General features: G+C 37.7%; 2 protein-coding genes across 3 annotated transcripts in view; one reads left to right on the top strand and one right to left on the bottom strand.

Moving 5' to 3' along the window:
* LOC150092615 (sorting nexin-19-like) overlaps window positions 1–14,359 on the bottom strand; it is a 252,772-nt gene extending 238,413 nt beyond the window's left edge. For both annotated transcript variants that reach the window (XM_090414570.1, XM_090414571.1), the window contains exon 1: window positions 13,337–14,359. In XM_090414570.1, the coding sequence (XP_090270696.1) occupies window positions 13,337–14,035 (699 nt within the window). In that variant the 5' untranslated portion in view covers window positions 14,036–14,359. The remainder of the gene's footprint in view (window positions 1–13,336) is intronic.
* A 26-nt stretch (window positions 14,360–14,385) lies between these two features.
* Hydr1 (abhydrolase domain containing Hydr1) overlaps window positions 14,386–22,510 on the top strand; it is a 186,748-nt gene continuing 178,623 nt past the window's right edge. The window contains exon 1 of the mRNA XM_090414569.1: window positions 14,386–14,489. The gene's annotated coding sequence lies outside the window, so the exon portion shown is untranslated. The remainder of the gene's footprint in view (window positions 14,490–22,510) is intronic.

The following is a 22,510-nucleotide window of genomic DNA, read 5'->3' as shown; positions in this document are numbered from 1 at the left end:
ACAGGGAAGCTCCTGAGAAACAAATGTACCTTGATGAAGAAAGAATTGAGGAAGTCAGCAAGTTCTAGTACCTGGGATCCATCATTAATATGAAGAATTACTGTTCTGAAGATGTCAGAAGAAGATTGGGAATGGATAAAACAGTCAGAGACTTGCCTAAAATCTAGATGGATGGATCTCCATGGGAACAAAGTTGAGGGTTTTGGATGCAGCTACTTTTCCATGAGACTTGGAATCTAAAGAAATCTGAAAGGAAAAAGGTTAGCTGCTTTGAGATGTAGTGTTACAGAAAGCTGTTCAGGATATCATATATTGAAGGGCAGACAAATGTATGGGTGCTAGAATGGATCAGTAGAACTTTAAGCTCCTTAAGGATATTGACAGAAGAAAGTTGAAATACTTTGGACATATTGAAAGGATGGTAGGAGGACTTCTCAGAACAGCAATAGAAGGTAAAGTTCCTGGAAAAAGAGGAAGGGTTAGACTACCAATGAGATGGATGGATAGTGTGTCTGGAGTGATTGATCTTCAACCCTCCAGAAAAGCATAGGACAAAACAACATAGCAAGGAGTGTGTGGGCACATCACTGAGCATCTGAGTGATGATACAACATCTGTTAATGTCCAATGAACAGATGGATGGGTGGGTGGTAAATATTGGCTCATAGACAGGGAAGAAAAAAAAAAAAGAAAAAAAAAAAACTGGGGTGGGAATATGAGAGAAACATTTCAGCTACTAAAAGGGATTTATAGGATTGATGCAGAGGTAATAATTTAGCACTCAGCTAGACAGAGAAGAAAAAGGAGATCATCCCTGGAAATTAAGAGAGAAAGAGAGAGCACATATGGTTAGCAAGGGGCACTAAATCTTTGGTTTGGAATGGTGAATGAATGGAACACCAGAACCCTAATTAAATATCATGAATAAGTATCATTATCATTATTGATCTTTCTTTCTTTCTTAATCCTCCACACTTCTACCTTTTTATGGTGTCGAATTCCTATGTCTGTAGATCACAGGACTAGTTTGCCTGTTCTGTGGGACAAAAAAACCCAAGTTTCTGGGTGAAATCCCCCACCTACCTCTATGAGACTTGCTAACTCACCTTTTGTCGAAAGAAGCCAGATAAAAGTTCCTCACATCACTGACGGGAATCGAACCCAGGTCTTTTTGACCAAAGGGCTTCGTCTATACTGACTGAGCTAAGGAGGATCTCATTTTTGATCTATGGACTAAAAATGATGATACTTATTCAAGACACCTTATACCTCAAACAAGAAAGAAATTATCTCACACATTGTGCAATAAAAATCACTTGCCCATCAAGTATCCAATAAAAGTTATGAAATCATGTGTCTTTAGCATATAAAATTGGTTTTGCAATTACTTTAAGTAGAAACTGTTGTTTGCATAAGTTTGAATATACAAATGAACATAAGAATATACTTTTTTTTTAAAATATTATAATTACATATGGATGCTCCATTCACAAAAAGTTATAAACTACAAAGAAGGAAATTATGACCAACTGAAGAGTTATGCCAGGTTCTGCCCAATGGTATCATTTGGTAGACGGCAAGGATATTGGCAGGAGATGGGAGGCATTTAAAAAATGCTTAAATGATGCAATATTGGAAGAATGTGCCATCCCCAAAGAATAAAGGGGGAAGGAGTAAAATGGATGTGTGAGCTTATTATAAGGAGTAGCACAGAAAAGTTATAACTGTTATATGGAAACCTAGGTATAAAAAGAAACTGGCTCTGCAAGCTAAATATGACTCAAAAGCTTTCTATCATTAAGCAAAAGAAAGAATGGCCCTGCTGAATGTTGATGGTATGTATGTGTGACAGATACAAAAAAAAAATCTGTTCAACTAATGAGTCACAATTTTGCTAAATGCTACCAACCTGGTGCGTGAAACATTGAGCTCACTCCTCATGCACCTTTCTTCACTGGATGAAGAAAGGTGCATGAAAAGAAGGTACTAGAGATGGGACTAATGGGATATCAGCATGGATGCTAAAAGTGTGTTCAACTGAACTGGCTGTTTCTTTGACCAGGAATATAATTTGAGACTCAGAAGAGGGAGGATTCCACAGGAGTGGAAATAACATATGGTATTACCACTGCACAAAAGTGGTGGTGAAGATTTTGGAAAAGTAAGCACTCATGCAGAAATGAGTTAAAAGAGAATCCATACTTTGCAATGAACAAGCATGTAAGGTCAAGCAACTTGTTCACATTTGCTAATAACATTATGGTTGAGTTAGACAAGAAAAATGAATACACTGTGATGCTTTTGGACTTTGTGAAAGATTCTGATAGTTTACTGCATGGAACACTATTATATAAATTGGAGAAAATAGAATTGGATAATAAAAGGGAAGGAGTGCAATGGATGTGTGAGCTAATTATAAGGAGTAGCGCAGAAAAGTTATAACTGTTATATGGAAACCCTCTAGAAGAAGAGAAAATGGAAACAATAGGAGAGAGAGGGAATGGTAAGAGGTATAATGCATGGGGACTCAATGATCCATGGTGTTCAAGATAGGATGTGTGAGGAGTGTTTCCCAAGAGGAACGATAGAAAGGGTGGCTTTGGCAGTTAAGAGAGGTGAAAGGGTGGATGAGATGAGATGATTGTGATGGTAGGAACGAATGACTTGAGTGGTGGTGTAAATAGGGCAGCGAGAGATATGAGATTCTTGCTAGAGGTGGAACGAAAGAAGACACAGAGAGGAAAGATAGTGTCTTCTTTCGTTCCAGTGTGTGTGCGTGTTGCCTAGGTATGATTGTGATGAGCTGAGCAGTAATATTGAATAACATAATAGGTAGAATGTGTCAGAAGAGAGAAATGGAATATGTGGATGCTTGGAGTGCGCTTGAGGACAGAGAGCAATTGTATGCAAGAGACCACTTACATTTGAATGAGGAAGGACGTAGGCATCTGGAGAGATTGTGGTTCTGAAAAAGTCAGTGTGTCCCAGGGAGGATGGTAGCAGGGGTGGCCTCTTGTGGGAAAGGGTACTTGGAAGAAGGGGGATGACATCAGGTAACACTGAGCCCAGTGGAGTCTAGAGGGGATAATGCTGGGTATAGAAACAATGGCATTTATATGCTATATACTAATGCTAGGAGTATCCTGAATAAGGGTGAGGAATTGGTGGTGCAGATAGCATCAGCCTGGCTAAAAATTATTGGGATCACTGAGACGTGGTTGACAGAAGAGGATATAATAACAGGAATAGAAGTCGCTGGGTACAGCATTTTTCAGCAGGATAGGAAGGGAAAGCATGGTGGTGCAGAACTGCTTATGATAAGTGACGACCTATGTCCTCTAAGAGTGGAGACTTTGGAAGGCAGTAACACTAAAGATTTTGAAAGCATATGGTGTGAGGGAGAGGTGGGCAAAACAGGATATTTATTGGGGTGTTGCTACAGACCCAGGAGTACAGAGGGTGGGGACCAGGAAATGTTTAGACAGTTGAGTTTGGCAAGTGCAAGAAGAATGATTGTTATAGGAGATTTTAACTACAGTAGTATAAACTGGGGAGAGGAAGATGCATGTAGCAATAAGGGAATGGAATTTCTAGAATTCTTGATGGACAAATGTCTTAGGCAACATGTAATAGAGAGAAAAAGGGGTTCAAGAGTTTGGATTTGGTTATAGCATCAGAAGAGTTGATAATAACTGAGATGACATCTTTCCCACCAGTTGAAGAGAGTGACCATATGGTTTTGACTTGGAAAATGAATAGACATGCAGGAGTATCAAAGAGACGGGAACGTATATTGAATTATAAGGCAGGTGATTATAATAGTCTAAGACGTCAACTTGGGGAAGTTTCATGGAGGGAGGAATTGGAAGGCCAGGATATCATTAGTGCATGGGAAATTATGAAAGAATATTTGTTAGCAGTAATGGTAAGTTGTATACAATGAGTGAACAAGAGGACACAATTTGGAGTAAAGTGGATAACAAACAATATTAAACAGGAATTGCATGCGAAAAAGATGCTGTGGAAGAGATATAAGGAGACAGGAGAAGAGAAGATGCATGAAGAGTATAAGACACAGGCCAGAAGAGTGACTAGTATGGTAAGGAAGACAAAACTGGAATATGAGAGAAGATTGGCCCTAAGATCCAAAGAAAATTCTAGGGAATTTTTTAGATATGTGGCCAGTAGGAGGAGAAATGATTGTGGAAGAATGAAATTGTAGGATAAAAATGGGAATAGAGTGACTGATGCAGAGGATATAGTAGAAATATTTAATGAACACTTTATTGGAGTATTTCATCCTGGAGGAGTCAGTTTTAATGCTAGAGGGATAGGGCAGGTTCAAGGTTTAGAGGTAGAGGAGAGTGTGTTTCAAATACTGAGTACTCTGGATGTCAGTAAAGCTGTAGCAACTGGATGGTATTTCACCAAGAGTTTTGAGAGAATGTGCTAGGGAACTGACAGTGCCTTTGACCTGGCTTTTCAATGAAAGTCTGGCTGCTGGAAAGGTGCCCATGGAATGGAAGGAAGGTAAGATAGTGCCATTGCATAAGGGTGGTAGCAGACTGGAAGTGTCTAATTATAGACCAGTTTGTGTGTCATCAGTAGTTAGTAAGATCTTGGCGAAAGTAGTGAAAGACCGTATATAGCATTGGGCAGATGAGAGTAATGTTATCTGTGAGAGTCAACATGGATTTGTGAAGGGGCGCTCTTGTTTTAGCAATATGCTAGCCTTTTATGATAAAGTTACAAGAGCATTAGATGAGGGAAAGGCATATATTGCCATTTTCTTAGACTTAGCAAAAGCATTTGACAGGGTGCCAGCTGAAAGCTGATATTTAAGTTGCAGCACAGGGATCTGGATATCAGATTGGTCAGCTGGATTCAGGATTGGCTGTCTGATAGGTATCAGAGTGTTGTGTATGGTGGGGCAGTTTCAAGGAAACGGAGGGTTACAAGTGGGGTCCCACAGGGCTCAGTACTGGGACCTATATTGTTTAACCTTTATATCAATGACATTGTCAGTGGATTGCAAGGGGATATTCAGTTGCTTGCAGATGATGCGAAGCTGGGAAGGATTATTAGTAATAGTGCAGATGCAAGAGGATTTGAATAAGCTTGATAGATGGGCAAATGAATAGGGGTGGGGTGTCAGTTTAATGCAGCAAAATGTAAGGTCTTGAGGTTTGGGAAACATTGATGGGACACTGCATACTCTATGGGAGGAGTTATACTGGCGGAGGTAGGGGAGACAAGAGATCTGGGGTTGATGATTGATAGAAACCTGAAATTTAGGGGGCATATTGCAAAAGTGGTGAAGGTAACACAGAGGATTGCTGCAATAATGAGGACACTGACCTGCAGAGTTAAACAGGTTATCATTCCGTTGTATAAGTCTCTGATCAGACCACACTAAGACTATTGTTCTCAGATTTAGCCTCCAAGATTTGAAGGGGATAAATTAACTGTAGAAAGGGTACAAAGACAGATGACAAAGATGGTTTCAGGACTGTACAAGCATAGTTATGAGGATCGGCTGAGGGAATGTGGACTGCAGAGTTTGGTGGATAGAAGAAGGAGAGGTGATATGATTGAGACTTTTAAACTGTTGAGAGGTGGTTACAGGGTTGACACTGGGGAGTTCTTTTGCTTGGTTGAACAGTGGGAAGGAGTGATGACAAGAGGCCATCCCTGGAAGTTACGAAAGGAAACTGTTTGCAAGAGGGTGAGGAGTGCATGGAAAGTAGTTGAACCATGGAATGCACTGCCTGATGGAGTGGTGAGAGCAAGAACAGTCAATGAGTTCAAGGAGTGGTATGATAGACTGTGTTTCTTAGGGGGGGCCTCCCCTCAATGAGTCTTGATAGACTTTGTGTTTCAAGAAGGACTTCCCACGATGAGTCTTTTGACTCCATGGAGGCCTGAATAATAATAATAAAAATTTTAGCACAGAAAAGAGGATAACTGACTGACATATCAAAAAATAGTATATATAGGGGGTGTGAGTCTGCTAGATTGAAGGCGATAAGTTGGGTACTACATGGTTCAGTGCTAAATCCATTGTTATTCAATCTTTACATTAATGACACTGGGAAGGATTTGACAGCAAATATATTTGCTGATGATGCAATGATAGGTAGGGTAATCAGGAATGCAATTAACACGCAGTATTTTAAAAATGATTTCAATAAGGTTGGAATTTTGAGCATGTAAAAATGGCTGCCAGTTCAATGTTAGCAAATGTAAAGTTATGCACTTTGGTGTAATGTGACATCCAATGTCATATATTGGTGGAATTATGCTAAAAGAAACTGATCAGGCTAGAGATCTTGGAGTAGTTTTGGTAAATAGGAAGTTGAACATTCAATGGCCATATAGCAAAATGCATAAATACAACTCACAGGATAATTGCAATGCTGAAATTAACCTGAAATGAACATGTAAGGATAAGGAAATCATTTTGCCTGTTTACAAGGGTTTTAAAATGACCTCATACTACAGTAGCATCACCAGTGAGACAAATTATACTCGAGTTGTATTTACACTCTTTGCTATATGACCACTGAACTTTCAACTTCCTGCCTACTAAAACTTCAAGACTGTAAATATTCAGTTGTTTGCAGATGATTCAAAGTTGGAACAAACTATGAATGGTAGAGTAGATGTTGTGGCCTTAAAGGAGGACTTCAATGGATTAAGTGAATGGGCAAGGGAGTAGGGATGCTAGTTCAATGTTGCAAAATGCAAGGCTTTAAAATTTGGGAAACAAAGATGGAATGTAGAATTTATGCTTAGTGGGGATATACTCTTGGAGTGCAGATCTCGATAATAGTGGATTAGGATCTAAAATTTAGAGGATATATTGCCGGAATTATGAGGACAGCACAACGAATTCTGGGAATTATGCAGATGACACTGACTTGTAGAAGTAAGGAGATTTTTGTTCCATTATATAAGGCTGTGATTAGGTCACAGATGGACTACTGTGCATAGATTTTTTACCAGGTTTTCAGAAGGATGGAGAGATGTTAGAAAGAGTCCAGAGGTGACTGATTAAAATAGTTTCTGATCTCTGGAATGTTGAATATGTGGAAGGTTGAAAAGATGCAATTCATAGTCTAGTGGACAGGAGGAAGTGGGGTGATAAGATAGAGACATACAAGTTGGTAAGGGGGGGGGGGGTTGTTATAGAATCAATGTTGAAGAGGTTTTTCATAAAATGGTGGGAGATCAGGGAAGAACAAGAGGTTATCCCTGGAAGTTGTATAAAATGGGTATGAACAAGGGAGTGAGAAGCAGGCTTTTTTGCATGCAGAGATATGAATGATTGGAATGCCTTGACTGAGAGTGTGGTGTTTGCAGAGAATTTGAATGTGTTTAAGGTGCAGTATGATGACCTGTGTGTGAGACAAAGGGACCTCCTAGATGAGTCTTCAATTCCCTGGGGTCTTAGAGTAATAATAATAATAATAGTAATCCCTAGCCTGATCAGTTTCTTTGAGCATAATCCCACCAAGAGCTGAAACCTGTCTATTAGGTAAACCAGTCTGGCATCAAATGGAGGAGGATGTGACACTTCATTTACAACAATATCTTCTGATGAGATAATCAAATCCCAGACCCTCGATCCATGTGTGGCCTCTGATATGTACTGCATACGGTAGTTCCTTAAAAATTCAAGAAATTCATTCTCTTTGGTTTCTGATGCTGTCTCTTCATTCCGGTCAACATTACCCTAATTGAAATCACCCATAATGATCACCCTTTTATTATTAGCCAGACCAATTTGTCTAAACATTTCCTTCTCACTGCCTTCCATATTACCAGGTCTATAGCAACACCCCTACTAAACATTTCATCCTGTCCACTTCCACTTCACCATACTGCTTCAAAACAACTCAGTGTTTGTTTCTTGCATCTCCAGCCTAGATGGATACAACTCCTCTACTATCATCAATAACTCTCCTCCTGTCTTTTTGCTTTGTCTGTCTTCACAAAAGACTAGATATCTTTCATCTCTATTCCTGTCAGAATGTCATCTTCCTTCAACCCATGTCTCACTTATACCAACAATTTTGGGGTGAATGAATTCTATCAATGATAGAATGTCATTCCTCGTTTCAAATAATTTTAGCATTTGTAAAAATACACACTAGCTGATTTCTGTTTCTATAACAAGTCCCACTAACCACATTTCTTGGACATGACTCCTCTACACTCCCCCCTGTCCATTCCTGTCTATCATCACTGATTATTACATCCCTCTCCAGAGCTAAATGTCACCCCCATATCCTTGACTGTCTTAATCCTTTCTTGCACACTCGCACATCTACTGCTGAAACCATCTACACTTTTCACGCAGTGTCGCCCTCATTTCCCTGTCCACTCTGTGTTCCTTCTTTCTTATTCTTTTCACACATGCCACTCACCTCTCCATTCACAAATTTGCCTACCTTACTCTCCTGCTCATCGACAACACCTCTTGCTTTTCTCGGGTGTTACATTCACTTCAGTCATTCTCTCTTGCAGCAACAGTTTCTCCTACTGCCTCACAACAAATCCATTCAAATGTAGTCCATCTCTTTTATACAGCTCTACCTACCCCTCAAACTCATCCCACACATTCACAAAATGAACTCCTTTCTTCTCACACAACTCTGCTAGCATACCGTTCATAATTTCTGCTTGCCTTCTCAACTCATTATTATCACACCTGGACAACACGCTGACTACCTTACCTACCACACTGTTATCTCTCACTCTCCTTAACAGTCTCATGGCATCCCTCTTCACCAGTCAAATCATTCATGCCAACTACCACTACTAACTCTTGCTCATGTACTCCTCTTGTCCAATGCTTCAACCAACCTGCTCATTTTCCCTCCTGGAATACAAACAGACTTTGTAAACTTTTTCATTCACCACACCTCTTATCATTGAATCGCTGTACATTGCCACTCTCAAATCATTCGATATTTCTTTCAAATCTTTAGTCCCATTTTACATCATATTCCCATGCAAATTTGTAATTCTCCTCAGTTGATTCCTCATATGTTTAATCTCTTGCCTCATCTTTGTCAACTCTGCTTTCATATCTTGAATTAGTTTTTCAGTGCCATTTATGCAAATCGCATTTGCACTATCTTGCATGTCTGCTGTCTTACTGTTCACCACCACTAACTTGCTGCCAGCTCTCATACCACTAACCGCCACTAACTCGCCGTCATTTATGCATGCTTATTCTTGATAAAATTGTTCCACTTCCTAAAGGAGGTGATAAGACTAAGGCTTCGAATTATAGAACAATCAGCTGGTCTGGAGTTGTGGTCAAGGTGTTGAAAAAGCTAGTGAGGACAAGGATTCAGAACTGGGTGGACAGCAGTAAATTCTCTTTAATGGAAGGAAGATTGTGTTTTAGCAATCTGCTTGCTTATTATAACAAGGTGACAAATACATTGGACAAGGGGGAAATGCATATACAGTAATATATTAGATTTTGCAAAGACTTTCGATAGACTACCACATGACAAACTAGTAGTTAAATTGGAACAGATGGGGTTGGATAGTACATTGGATTGGATTGGAACATTGGATTGGATATTGGCTGTCTGATAGGTATCAACAGGTTGTGTATGGGGAAGGGGGTGGTGATATCCCAGAAGAGGAAAGTCACTAGTCACATGTCCCAGGGGTCTGTTTTTTATTATTATTATTTGACACCTCCAGGGAATCCAAAGACTCATCAAGGGAGGCCACCTGCTCTACAACTCCATCTCCACCATTCGATCACCAACTGACTGCAACTACACCAACGACATCTACTGCCGACCACCACTGGTATTTCCACAAACAATCACAAACATCCATTACCAAAGGTTTTGGGGCCATTCTTGTTTAATTTGTATGTAAATGACATTAGAAAGGGAATAAATGGTGATATACAGCTGTTTGCAGATAACAGAGATAAGTTGAGGAGAGTTATGATAAGTAGAGCAGATGTTGTAGCTTTGCAAGAGGACCTAAATAGACTGTCTGAATAAGCAAATGTGTGGGGGATGGCAGTTTGGCAAAGTGTAAGATTTACAATTTGGGGGGCAAAGATGGGATGAAGAGTATAAGATTGATGGGGATATTTTGGAGGAGATGGAAGAGATGAAGGATTTGGGGGTTGTGCTGGAAGGGACTTGAAATTTCATGGACAATTTACTGAAATTGTGAGGCTATCATAGCGGATTATAGAAATGATGCATAGAACACTGACGTGCAGAAGAAAGGATGTTTTGATTTAATTGTACACGACTTTGATCAGGCCACACATGCATTACTGTACACAGATTTGGTCACCAGGTTTTCAAAAGAATGATGAGATGTTGAAGAGAGTCTAGAGACAATTGACTAAGTTGGTTTCTTGTCTATAGAATGTGGAATATGATGACAGATTAAGAGAATGCAAATTCTCTCAATCTGTGAAGGAAGAGGGAAGATATTATCGAGATATATGAGTTAGTAAGGTGTTATTACCAGATTAGCATGGAAGAGATATTTCATAGAATATCTGGCAAAAGGGAGGGAATAAGAGGCTATCCCTGGAAGCTGTATGAGGTGGGTGTGAGGATTAGATTTTTTGCATGGAGAGTGGTGGGTGATTGGAATGCATTGCCTGAGAGTGTGGTGAGTGCAGGGACAGTGAATGCATTTAAGTTGAGGTACAATGAGCTGTGTGAGTGGGACCTCCATGATGAGTCTCTTGACTCCATGGGCATCTGCAGAGAGGAGGGGGGGGGGAAATAGGGCATTTGTCCCACTCGTGGATCTACTCTTGAAAAAAAAAATTAAATAACAATTTATTGATGTAATATGTCTCCAAGCTTCCCCCCCTCCCCAAAGAAAATGTTCTGCGGATGCCCATGCTTGACTCCACAGTCTGTCGATAACGATGATGATAATAATAATATGACACTGCATATCACATTACACCAAAGTGCATAACTTTATATTTGCTAACATTGAACTGACAGCCATTTTCACATGCTCAATCATTCATGAAACAGCTGACATTTGACTATTTAAAAAATGACCTTTATTACTATTTTAAGCAAGACAATTCTTTAATATGAGATATAAAGGCATGGCATGGAAACATTAATATGTTGTATTCACATTATATCCAATGATTTCCAGAGAAAGATGCCATGCCACAACTCACTTCAAGTGAACCTTTCAGATAACTCTGTCCTATTTGCTCCTTAATGCTATAGGGTAGAACTTCACCATGTAATAATTCCACCTATCTGACACTGACATATCCTACCAAACAAAAAAATTAACATCCTGTCCATTTTAATTCTTGAACTGCTACAATACTTTCCATCATGTCCTAAAAACTATGGTATGGTGCAAAAAAAAAAAAAAAAAAAGAGTACTAAACTCTTCAACATCCGTTTACTCCATAATATATACTGTTGCAGTTTAGTTTTTTTTTTTCACCATACTGTACGATCTGCTTTTATTCAATGTAAACACACTAGCTTTCTTTAGTCTAACAAACTTGATCTATTCAAAATACAATGTATCTGAACTTCAGAATTTGAATTTCAGATGCTTCGATAATTAAATTATGGAAGAAGCTTGTCATAATAAGTTGTTCATTCATTTGCAGAGCAGGTTGGCCAAGTGAATGGTGTATCTGCTTTGCAACCAACAGGCTGTGAGTTTGAATCCTAGTATAAGTATGGAATGTTTGTGAATGTCTTTATATAAGCGCCACCGTAGCGCAATTGGAAGAACAACGGTACATTGCACCCTTCGATTGGAATAGGCCTAAGTCCGATTCTCGTCACGACGGGAGGAATCTTTATCTGGACAATTCCAATCAAAGGTGAATTAGCCGATCTCATACGGAGGTAGCAGGGTTTTTTCTCCCAGAAACTCGGGTTTTTCATCTCCCGCATACAGACAAATCGGCCCTACAGAACACACGCAATTTACAGATAAAAAATACTAGCTGTGGTAGTGGGTGGTAGATGGCGTTGATTTGTAGTAGAGGTTCGGTGTAGTGGTTGAGACAGTTGTAGGTGTCCTCCCGCGATGAGTCTTCGGACTCCTTGGAGGTGTCACGAATAATAATAATAATAAGGAACAAATTTCATTGCCTGATGTCAGACTACCACCTTGATTATTGGAGACTTGTAAACAGTTTATCAGTTGCTTCAGACAAGCTGTTTGCTTGGAAAAACCTGGGTTTGAATCCTGTCTCTGATATGAAGGTGTTTTCAATCAGATAGTGAGTTAGCCAGTCTCATATGGAGGTAAAAGATTTTTCCTGCCAGAAACTTGGGTTTGTCATCCCTCAAAACAGGCAAACCAACCAGAAGAACATTTTTTTTTTTTATGTAGTTACCACTCACGAAAGGTTATCACTAAACTTATAGTACAATTCCTATTTTTTTTTCAATTTTTATATATATATATTTTTTTTTGTAATTTATTTTTTACATGGTCCAGAGGCCCTGCTCTAGAGACCAAATATGGACCTTTTCCAGCCACTTCAGGCCTCTGATAAGTAGGACAGTGGTCTTACAGCGGGTGTGAAATTCATCTTCCAACTAAAGACAATTATAAACATCATGTCCATGGTGGGATTGAACCAACAACCTGTTGGTTGGAGAGTGGGTACACTAACCACTCGGCCAACCAAGCTGGCAATATATAGAGGTAGGACACCATGGGAATAAGGATTACCACCCTATTCTGTCAGATTTGGCTTTGAATTCTTGAATGATAAAAGGCAGGTCTACACATAAGCATAAATCAGGAAGGAAGAAATGGCTTGAAAATATTCAATGTTTGGTACCACTGGTTTACAACCTTTCATGGGTGGCATTCACAAAATAAATCAACATGCATATAATATCACATCAAATGCTGATCTGTCACAGATTAAGGTTGTGCAAAATCATCATCATGCTTTTCAAGGATTTAGGCCTCGAGTGGCCTGTTCCAGCCTTAGAAGTCATCGTGTGTGAAATAGTAATTAAAATACTTGTAATTCATTCAAATAATCTGTTTCATGTTCTAATCATTCTTATGGTAATGTCAACCTTATCTCTCTCTCTCTCTCTCTCACACACACACACACACAAAAGGCTTATTAAGTTTTTGTCAATAACAAAAAAACACATATGAAGCAATGATGATATTATTAATAGCACCAAACACTGATATTAATCACATGACACTTACCTTTAAAAGATTCATACACAACAAAATGTATCTATCCGTATACAGACATTCTACAGAAACTAATACTGCTCTTTTCCCAGAATAGAAGGCTTACCTCAAAAACTTTCTGAATTTCTTGTTCCATTCCAAAACAGTCTTTAATGTTTGTTTTTCCAAGTGACTTCTGAACTGTTTCAACAGCTTGTAAATAGCAGGAAAAGTGTTGTAGATACAGAAGCAATACTTTCTGTAAAAATTTTGTAGTATTTATTCTGGAGAAACTATTACATACAGCTTCTAATACATCCTGGAGTACATAATTCAGCTCGTGTATGAAATCATCATTTTTACTGATGTTTACATACCAAGACTGTATATAATCAGAAGATATATGATAAACAAACGTTTTTATTTCTTCCGATATGGAAATTGTTAAACCACAGTTATCCTTTATCCCATTGATTGTTGTGATAATTGGTATAACATCGATTTCTGATAAGTTTCTGGAAGAACAATTCGGACCATTTTTTTTATTCTTCTTGGAATATTCTTTCCTTTTAAATTTGGCATATACAAAAGATATAATTTCTGTAATATAAGACACGTCTAATACAACATGGTCATATTTTGTGGTGCCTACATTTTGTGGAAGACTTTCTTTTGGAAACGGTCTAAGTAAGATTTTTTTGAAAACTGAATTGATAGTGAAGAAAGAAACTAAACCGCAGACGGCTACACCCACTACACTACTACACTTGTCAACCATTGCCAGTCCTATCAGGAATGGAATTACGACAAATAGGCTTGAAAACATTACAGGATGGAAATCCCTTGTCTAGAAACATAGCCTGAATCACTTGAACGTAAATGTGCAATAAACCTCGAGTTGATAACTTGTGAAGGCTTACATCATATTTACAGAGTGTATTTGCATCGTACCGAATACCGGCTGACCTACTTCACAATATGCTCTGGTTTGTTTATTCATCTACTATAATTTCGCTCACAACGTATATATAGCATCTACAAATAACTGAAAAGACTGATGATATATATTTTTTTTTACAATCTGATATTTTTTTAACTATAACAACCCCTAACACACAACCAGCAACCATTTCTCGATTTAACGGCCACCTTGTGGTCGTATGAAACATCTGAGGGAAAAGAAAATATTGCAATAACGCATGTCTAATATCAAACAGGTGTTAAGCAGAAGCATGACATTACGGCTTTAGATTCAGCTGCTATCGAGAGTGTTGTTTGAAGTAAGTACTGTAATAACGGTATAATTTCCCTTTGGAATTACAGTGCATTGTGCAGTCTAATGGTCATTCGGTTACAAAACATTAAAATATATTAGTTCTACAACCGCCACAGTAGCATATCCCCCCCCCCTCTTTTCATCTTAGTTGTTCATCAGGCAAGTTGATAAAAATTTAGCGGGTTTGCATGTTGTTTTATGTATGTATAGTATATGTTATTCTGTATAACTTTTAAAATTGATATTACTAAGACGAAATATCTGACTTAATTTCTTTATATTCCTGTAATCGAGAAATTCCAGGTAACCAAATATCTTTGATGTGGAAGTTGGAGTATTCACCGATCGAAAATGGCATTGTTTGCATTTATTGGTTTGATGGTCATCATCCGTTTATACCAATCTCTCTAATTCGGCAAAAATTGTCCCAATGCTGTGAAAGTATCCGTATATTCACAGATACATGCAGTGACATTTTTTCGCCGTACATGGACCCACAGCTAAAAATTAAAGGAGTTTCGAAAACAAAATATTCGGTGTAATTTATCTACCCTAAAGTCACACAAATCTTAATAAAATAAATATATACCTCCCATAATTGGGAGATTCATGTGCCCCAGTTAGTGCTTTCGTTAATTATTTGAATAATTTATTACTGAAATCCCACATAAAATGAAATGATGTTAGCCGACTTCATGCGCGTTTGTAATTAATGTTGAAATAAATTTAAAAAAAACGTAATCGCTGATTGTTACTGTAATAATAATAATTGGATCTTAGTCCAATACTTTCAAGAAAGGAGAAATATAATATTTCATAAACAAGTATAGTGATTAATATTGAATTTTTGCAAAACAGAGAGAGGTCAGTCCATTTCATTCAGTGTGGAAAATGTTTTGATGGATATGAGTTTCTCAAAAATATCAAAAACAAAAATCTATCATTGAGATATATATTTTAATAATTGCTAGCCTTTTGGATCCAGTAGAAGTAAATAGTTGGTTAGACAGAAGTAATACTTCTGCTGTCTAACCAACAAGCCGTGGGTTTGAATCCTGCACTGATAAAAATGTTTGTCTTCAGGTAGTAGGTGGATTTCATTGCCAGGTGTAAGACTGCCACCCTGCTTATTGTATACTTGAAACAGTGTGAAAAGTTCAGCATTTATTCTCTAAGACATAGCTTCATAGATTATGCATGGATAGGGGAGTTGATGAGAAAGAAGAAACTAGTAGATTGTAAGAGGAGGGTACTATTTCAAAGGACAGCAGTAGAAGGAATACATGAAATGGGAAAAAAATTGGTTCCATATATATATGTGTAATAAATTTTTTAACTTGGGGATATTGTATATTAGAATAACCAAGTTATTTTATCAACTTGGTTATTTTAACTCCTAATCCCAAGTATGCAAACAATTAAGTTTGCGCCTGAAACAAGGTTCAAGTCTAATGATGGTACAACACCAGGGCAACTCATTGTAAAGGTGGGTAAAGCTCTGATCACTATTCTTAGTATTTTCCCATAATGTAAAGCACATCTCACTAGAAGATGTATACTGCAATGCATTATGGGTGGGATCACTACCCAGACCGGTTTCAACCTTTTTTGAAGTTTCCTCAGCGAGTAGCTAGACCCTAAATACCAAGGTTATAGTAATATGGAGCCTTATCAACTTTACCTATAGAAGTTGCAGTAAGGTGTTTTATTTTTAATAAAAATCTCTGGAGGAGATATAGATGTAATAAATTTTTTGACTTGGGGATATTGTATATTAGGATAACCAAGTTATTTTATAAACTTGGTTATTTAAACTCCTAATCCCAAGTATGCAAACAATTAAGTTTGCACCTGAAACAAAGTTCAAGTCTAATGATGGTACAACACCAGGGCAACTCATTGTAAAGGTAGGTAAAATATAACTTGGTTATCCTAATATACAATATCCCCAAGTTAAAAAATTTATTACATCTATATCTCCTCCAGAGATTTTTATTAAAAATAAAAACACCTTTGTATTTTTTGTTTATATTATATTATTGGTATTTAGGGTCTAGCTACTCGCTGAGGAGACCTCAAAAAAGGTTGAAACCGGTCTGGGTAGTGACCCCACCCATAATGCATTGCAGTATACATCTTCTAGTGAGATGTGCTTTACATTATGGGAAAATACTAAGAATAGTGATCAGAGCTTTACCCACCTTTACATTGAGTTGCCCTGGTGTTGTACCATCATTAGACTTGAACTTTGTTTCAGGCGCAAACTTAATTGTTTGCATACTTGGGATTAGGAGTTAAAATAACCAAGTTTATAAAATAACTTGGTTATCCTAATATATATACACACACACACACACACTAGGGGGGCTCTGCCTACGCCCCCCCCTCCGAGTTCTGGGCTGATAAACCAATAAGCTGGTAAGATAAAAAATTTGACATAAAATCGTTTCAAATTATCTTTATATATATAGAGAGAGAGAGAATATATAATGTGACTTCCATGTACAATAGGTTGTAATCCTGTAGTACGTATTCGTACCATGGGTGGTCTAATGATTTTTTTCTATTTTTATTCTTTTTTTTTTTTTTTTTTTTTTTTTTTTGCCTTGTCTGGAAACCTGGCTCTAGAGACCAAACAAGGAACTTTTTCAAGCCACTTCAGACCTCCAATAAGTAGGGTAGTGATCTTACACCAGGCTATGAAATTCATCTGCCGTCTAAAGACCATCATGTGCATCCATGACTATGGCAGGATTCAAACCGGTAGCCTGTTGGTTGGAGAGTGAATATGTTTGTAGTTGAATTCTGAAGGTGTTGAATAGCTGCTGTATGTGTTTTAATATAGATTGGTAGAATTATTGATGCTCTAACATAATGGGAGCATTATTGATGATAATTCTGATAAACATTGACATTGAAATATTTGTAGAAGGTGCAAACAAAACCAAATATCCCTGTGAAAGAGCTGTAACAAGTGTTTTTTTTTTTTTTCTTTTTTTTTCTGGTTAGAAAGTAAATTATTATTATTAAATCAAAACTTTCATGGTGTTGAAAATTCACTATAGGAGATCCACATTATCCATGCAATATCTGTTATATCTCTCCTTTAATACACTCGCAATACAATACACACTAGCAACCGATTCCACTCACCACTTTCTAAGTGAAAAATCTATTCCTCTCATCCTCAATAAGCCATACTCTTATTCAATTTTCGGAGATGACCTCTAGTTCTGCCTCTCTAGTCATCAATCATTATCAAACCCTTTTAGTGAATTAAATCTATCAATCCCATCTTTTGATGGGTCTTATCACTATCATCCAACTTCTGCAACTCAGACTCTCAAAAGTAAAATAAATAAAGCATATGTCTACGTATGTTTTATTTATTTTCAGTTCAATGCAACTGCAAGTTATTCTACTTTGAACAACTGGCCAATCTGTTTCTGTACACCTTTCTGACCAAACTCAATCTAACAGAACATATTACATGGATTACTAATACCAGCCACAGAATCCTTTGGAATGGTACCAAATTACTACATAGAACAAATCAAATTTCAGTCCAAAGTAAAATAAATGAAAGAGAATTTGGAGAAAAGTGCAAAGCTAATAATAATGATAAATACCTGCTGGATTTCTGATCAGAACATGGATTAGATATTATTAACACCATGTTCCAACATAAAAATGTGCACAAATTCACATGGAGAGAAAATGTAAGAAATAAAGTCTCACTGACTATGTTATAATGGATAGCAATGTTTTCCCACTTGTTCAGGACAAAAGAGTATACAGAAGAATTGGAAATACAAAGTGATCACTATTTAGTTTTGAGCTGGATAAAATTGAATTTCATAGTGAAAAGAAGAGTGTATAAGAAATTGGATGTTGGAAGTTTATTTTCTACTTGGTTAGACTATAATAAATTTAGTTTAATCCTTTACCCAAGAGGCAAACAAAGTTCGTGCCTGAAGTAGTTCAGGACTGAGGCAACTCGTAGTAAAGGTGGACCAAGCTCTCATCACTCCTTGTCTCAGTATCTCCCATAATGCAAAGCACATCTCCTTGTAGACATGTATAAAGCTGTACATTAAGGGAAGGGCCACTACCCAGACTGGTTTCGACCTTTATTGAGGTCTCATCAGTGGGAGGCAGACCCAGAAGTGGTGATACTAAGGCAGAAGCAATGGTGAGGTCATATTTACTTATACGAGTTGCCAAAAGGTGTACCACCTTATTATTAATTTACTCTGGATTTAGAGAAGGATGTTGGAAGTTTATTTTACAAGATACTGAGACAAGGAGTGATGAGAGCTTGGTCCACCTTTATAACAAGTTGCCTCAGTCCTGAACTACTTCAGGTGCAAACTTTGTTTGCCTACACTTGGGTAAAGGATTAAACTAAATTTAGTATAGTCTAACCAAGTGGAAAATAAACTTTCAACATCTTTCTCTAGATCCAGAGTAAATTAATAATAAAGTGGTACATCTTTTGTCAACTTGTTTTGCCAAAAGTTACACCATTGTACCTTTTGGCAAATTTTAAAGCCTTACATTTTGCAACATTGAACTCGCATCCCCATTTCCGTGCCCAATCGCTCAATTTATTCAAGTCTTCTTGTAAGGCCACAACATCTTCACTACTCTTCATGGTTCATCCCAACTTTGCATCATCTGCAAACAACTGAATATCTCCATCCAAATCTTCACCTATATCATTAATATACAAGTTAAACAGTAATGGTCCTAAAACAAACCCGTGAGGCACTCCACTAGTGACTTTCCTTTTCCTGGATATCGCTCCCCTATCAGATAGCTAGTCTCCAATCCAATGCACTAACTTAATATCCAACCCCATCTGCTCTAGTTTGACTGTCAACTTATCATGAGGTACTCTATCAAAAGCCTTTGCAAAATCTAAGTATATTACTGTCTATCCTTCTCCTCTGTCCAAGGAAGCAGTCACTTTATTGTAATAAGTAAGTAGATTATTAAAACATGACCTCCCTTTGGCAAATCCATGCTGTCCATCAAAGATAATATTCCCATTTTTGTCAACCCAATTGTGGATCACAGTTCTTACAAGCTTCTCCAACAACTTAACCACAACACCTGACACACAGATAGGCCTATAGTTTGATGCTTGAGTTCGATCACCTCCTTTATGAAGTGGCACAATTTTGCCCTCCTTCCACTCCTTAGGAACTTGACCGAGTGCAAGATTTGTATTAAAAAAAATATGTCAAGGCAGATGTCAACTCCCTGGCACATTCCTTCAGAATACGTGGTGATATATTATCAAGTCCCACAGCCCTATTAACATCTAGTTTACTCAACTCCCCATACACCTCTTGCTCACTTAGAGTCAGTCTCTCCTTCTCATTATCAACTGCTATCAATCTCTCCATGAAGTCACATTCACAAGATTGAAAGATCTTTATGAAACTGCTCATTAAGTATCTCCACCACACATTCTGCAACAGCTGTCTTTATACTATTTTCTCCAATCAATGTCATCCTTCCATAATCATTCTTTCTTTTGCTGGCTACATATCGAAAGAACTCCTTATGATTATTTTTGGCTTCATTAGCTAACTGCTGTTCATACCTCTCTTTAGCTACCCTCACCAACCAAGTCACCTTCCTTGCCTGGTCTTTGTAGACCTCATGGAATTGGTTATTTCTTCTTCTCTTATGCTGCCTCCACAATGCCCTTTTTTCTGTATTGCATGCTTAATCTCTTTATTCATCCATCTCACACCTACCTTATTTAACCTTCTCACCCTTAGAATACATTTAGACATTGCAACTATTAGACAGTTTTTGAAGATCCCCCAAACTGCATTGATCTCTTTTCCAGCTAACTCCTCATTCCATGCTACACCCGCAAGCTGTCTCCTGAGCTCTTCATAATCCCCCCCCCCCCCCTTGTAGTTCTACATATACCTTTTTCTCACAGAGGTCCTCAGCACAATGCTCACCTTTATGCCTCCCCCACAGTAATTCTAGTTGATCTGATTTTGCACTTCCAATACAAACTACATTTCCCTATAAACTACACTCCATTCTTCCTGCACATTCTACATACCAATTCACTTGCAGTCGTTGTCCTCTTCATTTCATTCCTATTATACTGATCCAGCAGACATTCTTTACTCTGCTACTTCTTTTTTCACTTCTTTCTGTAATGCTCCCATTACAATTAATCCCAAGCAAATTTTAAATCATATGTACCTGCCAAAACAATCTTTTACTATAATATATATGCGAAAACACTAGGTAAAAGTATTATTTATTAAACATACTGCCATATATTTCAGTCTGAAGTTAACAGACCATCGTCAGTGGCTTAAAAAAAAAACAGTTGTTACAAGGTAGAATGCAAACAATTTATTTATTCGAAATAGAATGAGCTGTGTGATGTTAAATTGTTAGTAACGCTATTCTTTAACTGAAGAAAAGGTGAATCATAATAGTGTAAAAATAAATTGCATATGAAAAAAAAAAAAAATGAACAGCCTATATTTCTACCCACTGCAGGGTGAAAGCCACTCTCATTGCAGGAAGTTTTGGGTCTGCTACTCCCATGGTGACGCAGTCCATATTGGGAAAGTGTCACAAACATCCATGCCTCTGCAGGATTTGAACCCACAGCCTCTTGGCTGGAAAGTGGATATGCTAACCAGGCTGGCCTAGATCATACTCAACAGATCATCAGATAGATTATTATTATTAAGAGAGACCTCCAGGGAGACCACATACTACATGCACCAGCTATCATACTTATTCTTGAATTCATTCACACTGCTTTGCACTCACAACATCCAATGGCAATCCATTCCAATCATGCACCACCCTATGAGAGGAAAATCTAGCCTTCACCCCCTTCTTAGCAGCATTCATTCTCAGCTTCCATGGATGCCCTCTTGCCCTTTCTCCAACTTCAATAAATTGAAAAATTCCATCAACTGAATCCTGTATGACCCTTTCAGAAGTTTGTAAGTCTCAATCATATCACCTCTCTTTCTCCTGTTTACTAGTGTCTGCTGTCTACAAATTCTCAATCTGTCTTCATAATCTTCTTCTCTTCCAGTCTTCTCTATCCTTGTTGTTTGAAAAAGTTCCTTATATGTTCTGCATCTCAAGATGTTCTTTATTAATTTCAGCCAGGTAATTCTTGGTCTTCCAGGTTTTCTGTTTTCAGTTGGAAAAGTATTGATTAGGATGTTAGGAAGTCTGTCTGCATCTATGCATACAGTGTGGCCAAACCATCTCAGTTGTCCTTTTCTAATTTTTTCTGTTGTCTTTTTATACAATAATTCTTGTCTGACTGTGTTGTTTGTTTTTCTTTTCTATCCAACTTGTTCTGTTTATTTTTCTTAAGCATTTCATTTCCAATGCCAGCAGTATTTTACTCCTCTCTTTTCTTACCTGTCCCCGCTTCTGTTCGATAGATGACTGTTGGTATAATTATTGATTCATGTATTTCATAATCCTGATATCATTTTTAAAACTCTCCTTTGCATTCTCTCCAATATATCAGAATCACAACGGAAACCAGGAGACCAGACCTGTGCACAATAGTATAAGTGAGGTCTTATCAATGCCTCGTTAATGAAGCAAAATGACTTCCTTATCTTTACATGTCAAGATTCATTTCAGCATTGCCATTATTCTCTGAGTTGTATTTGCATTGCTACATTGTCCTTGAACTTCAACTTCCTGTCTACTAACACTCTAAGATCCTTAGCCTCATCAATTTCTTCACGCATAATCCAACCAATATAATATGACATTGGATATCTAATCACACCGAAGTGCATGACTTTACATTTACTGACATTGAACTGACATCCATTTTGCCATGCCCACAATTCCAGCCTATTCAAATCATTTTGCAAGTACTGCATATCAGCAGTATTCCTGATTACCTTGCCTACCTTTTGCATTATTAGCAAATAGCTGTATGTTGCTTGTCAAATCCTTCCCAATAGCATCAATGTATGGATTTAATAACAGTGG

This window comes from Typopeltis vanoorti, chromosome 25 (assembly GCF_054136105.1).
Source record: "Typopeltis vanoorti isolate ZY-2024b chromosome 25, IOZ_Tvanoo_1.0, whole genome shotgun sequence".
Classification (NCBI taxonomy): Eukaryota; Metazoa; Arthropoda; class Arachnida; order Uropygi; family Thelyphonidae; genus Typopeltis; species Typopeltis vanoorti.
This window is presented reverse-complemented; position numbering and strand designations above follow the sequence as displayed.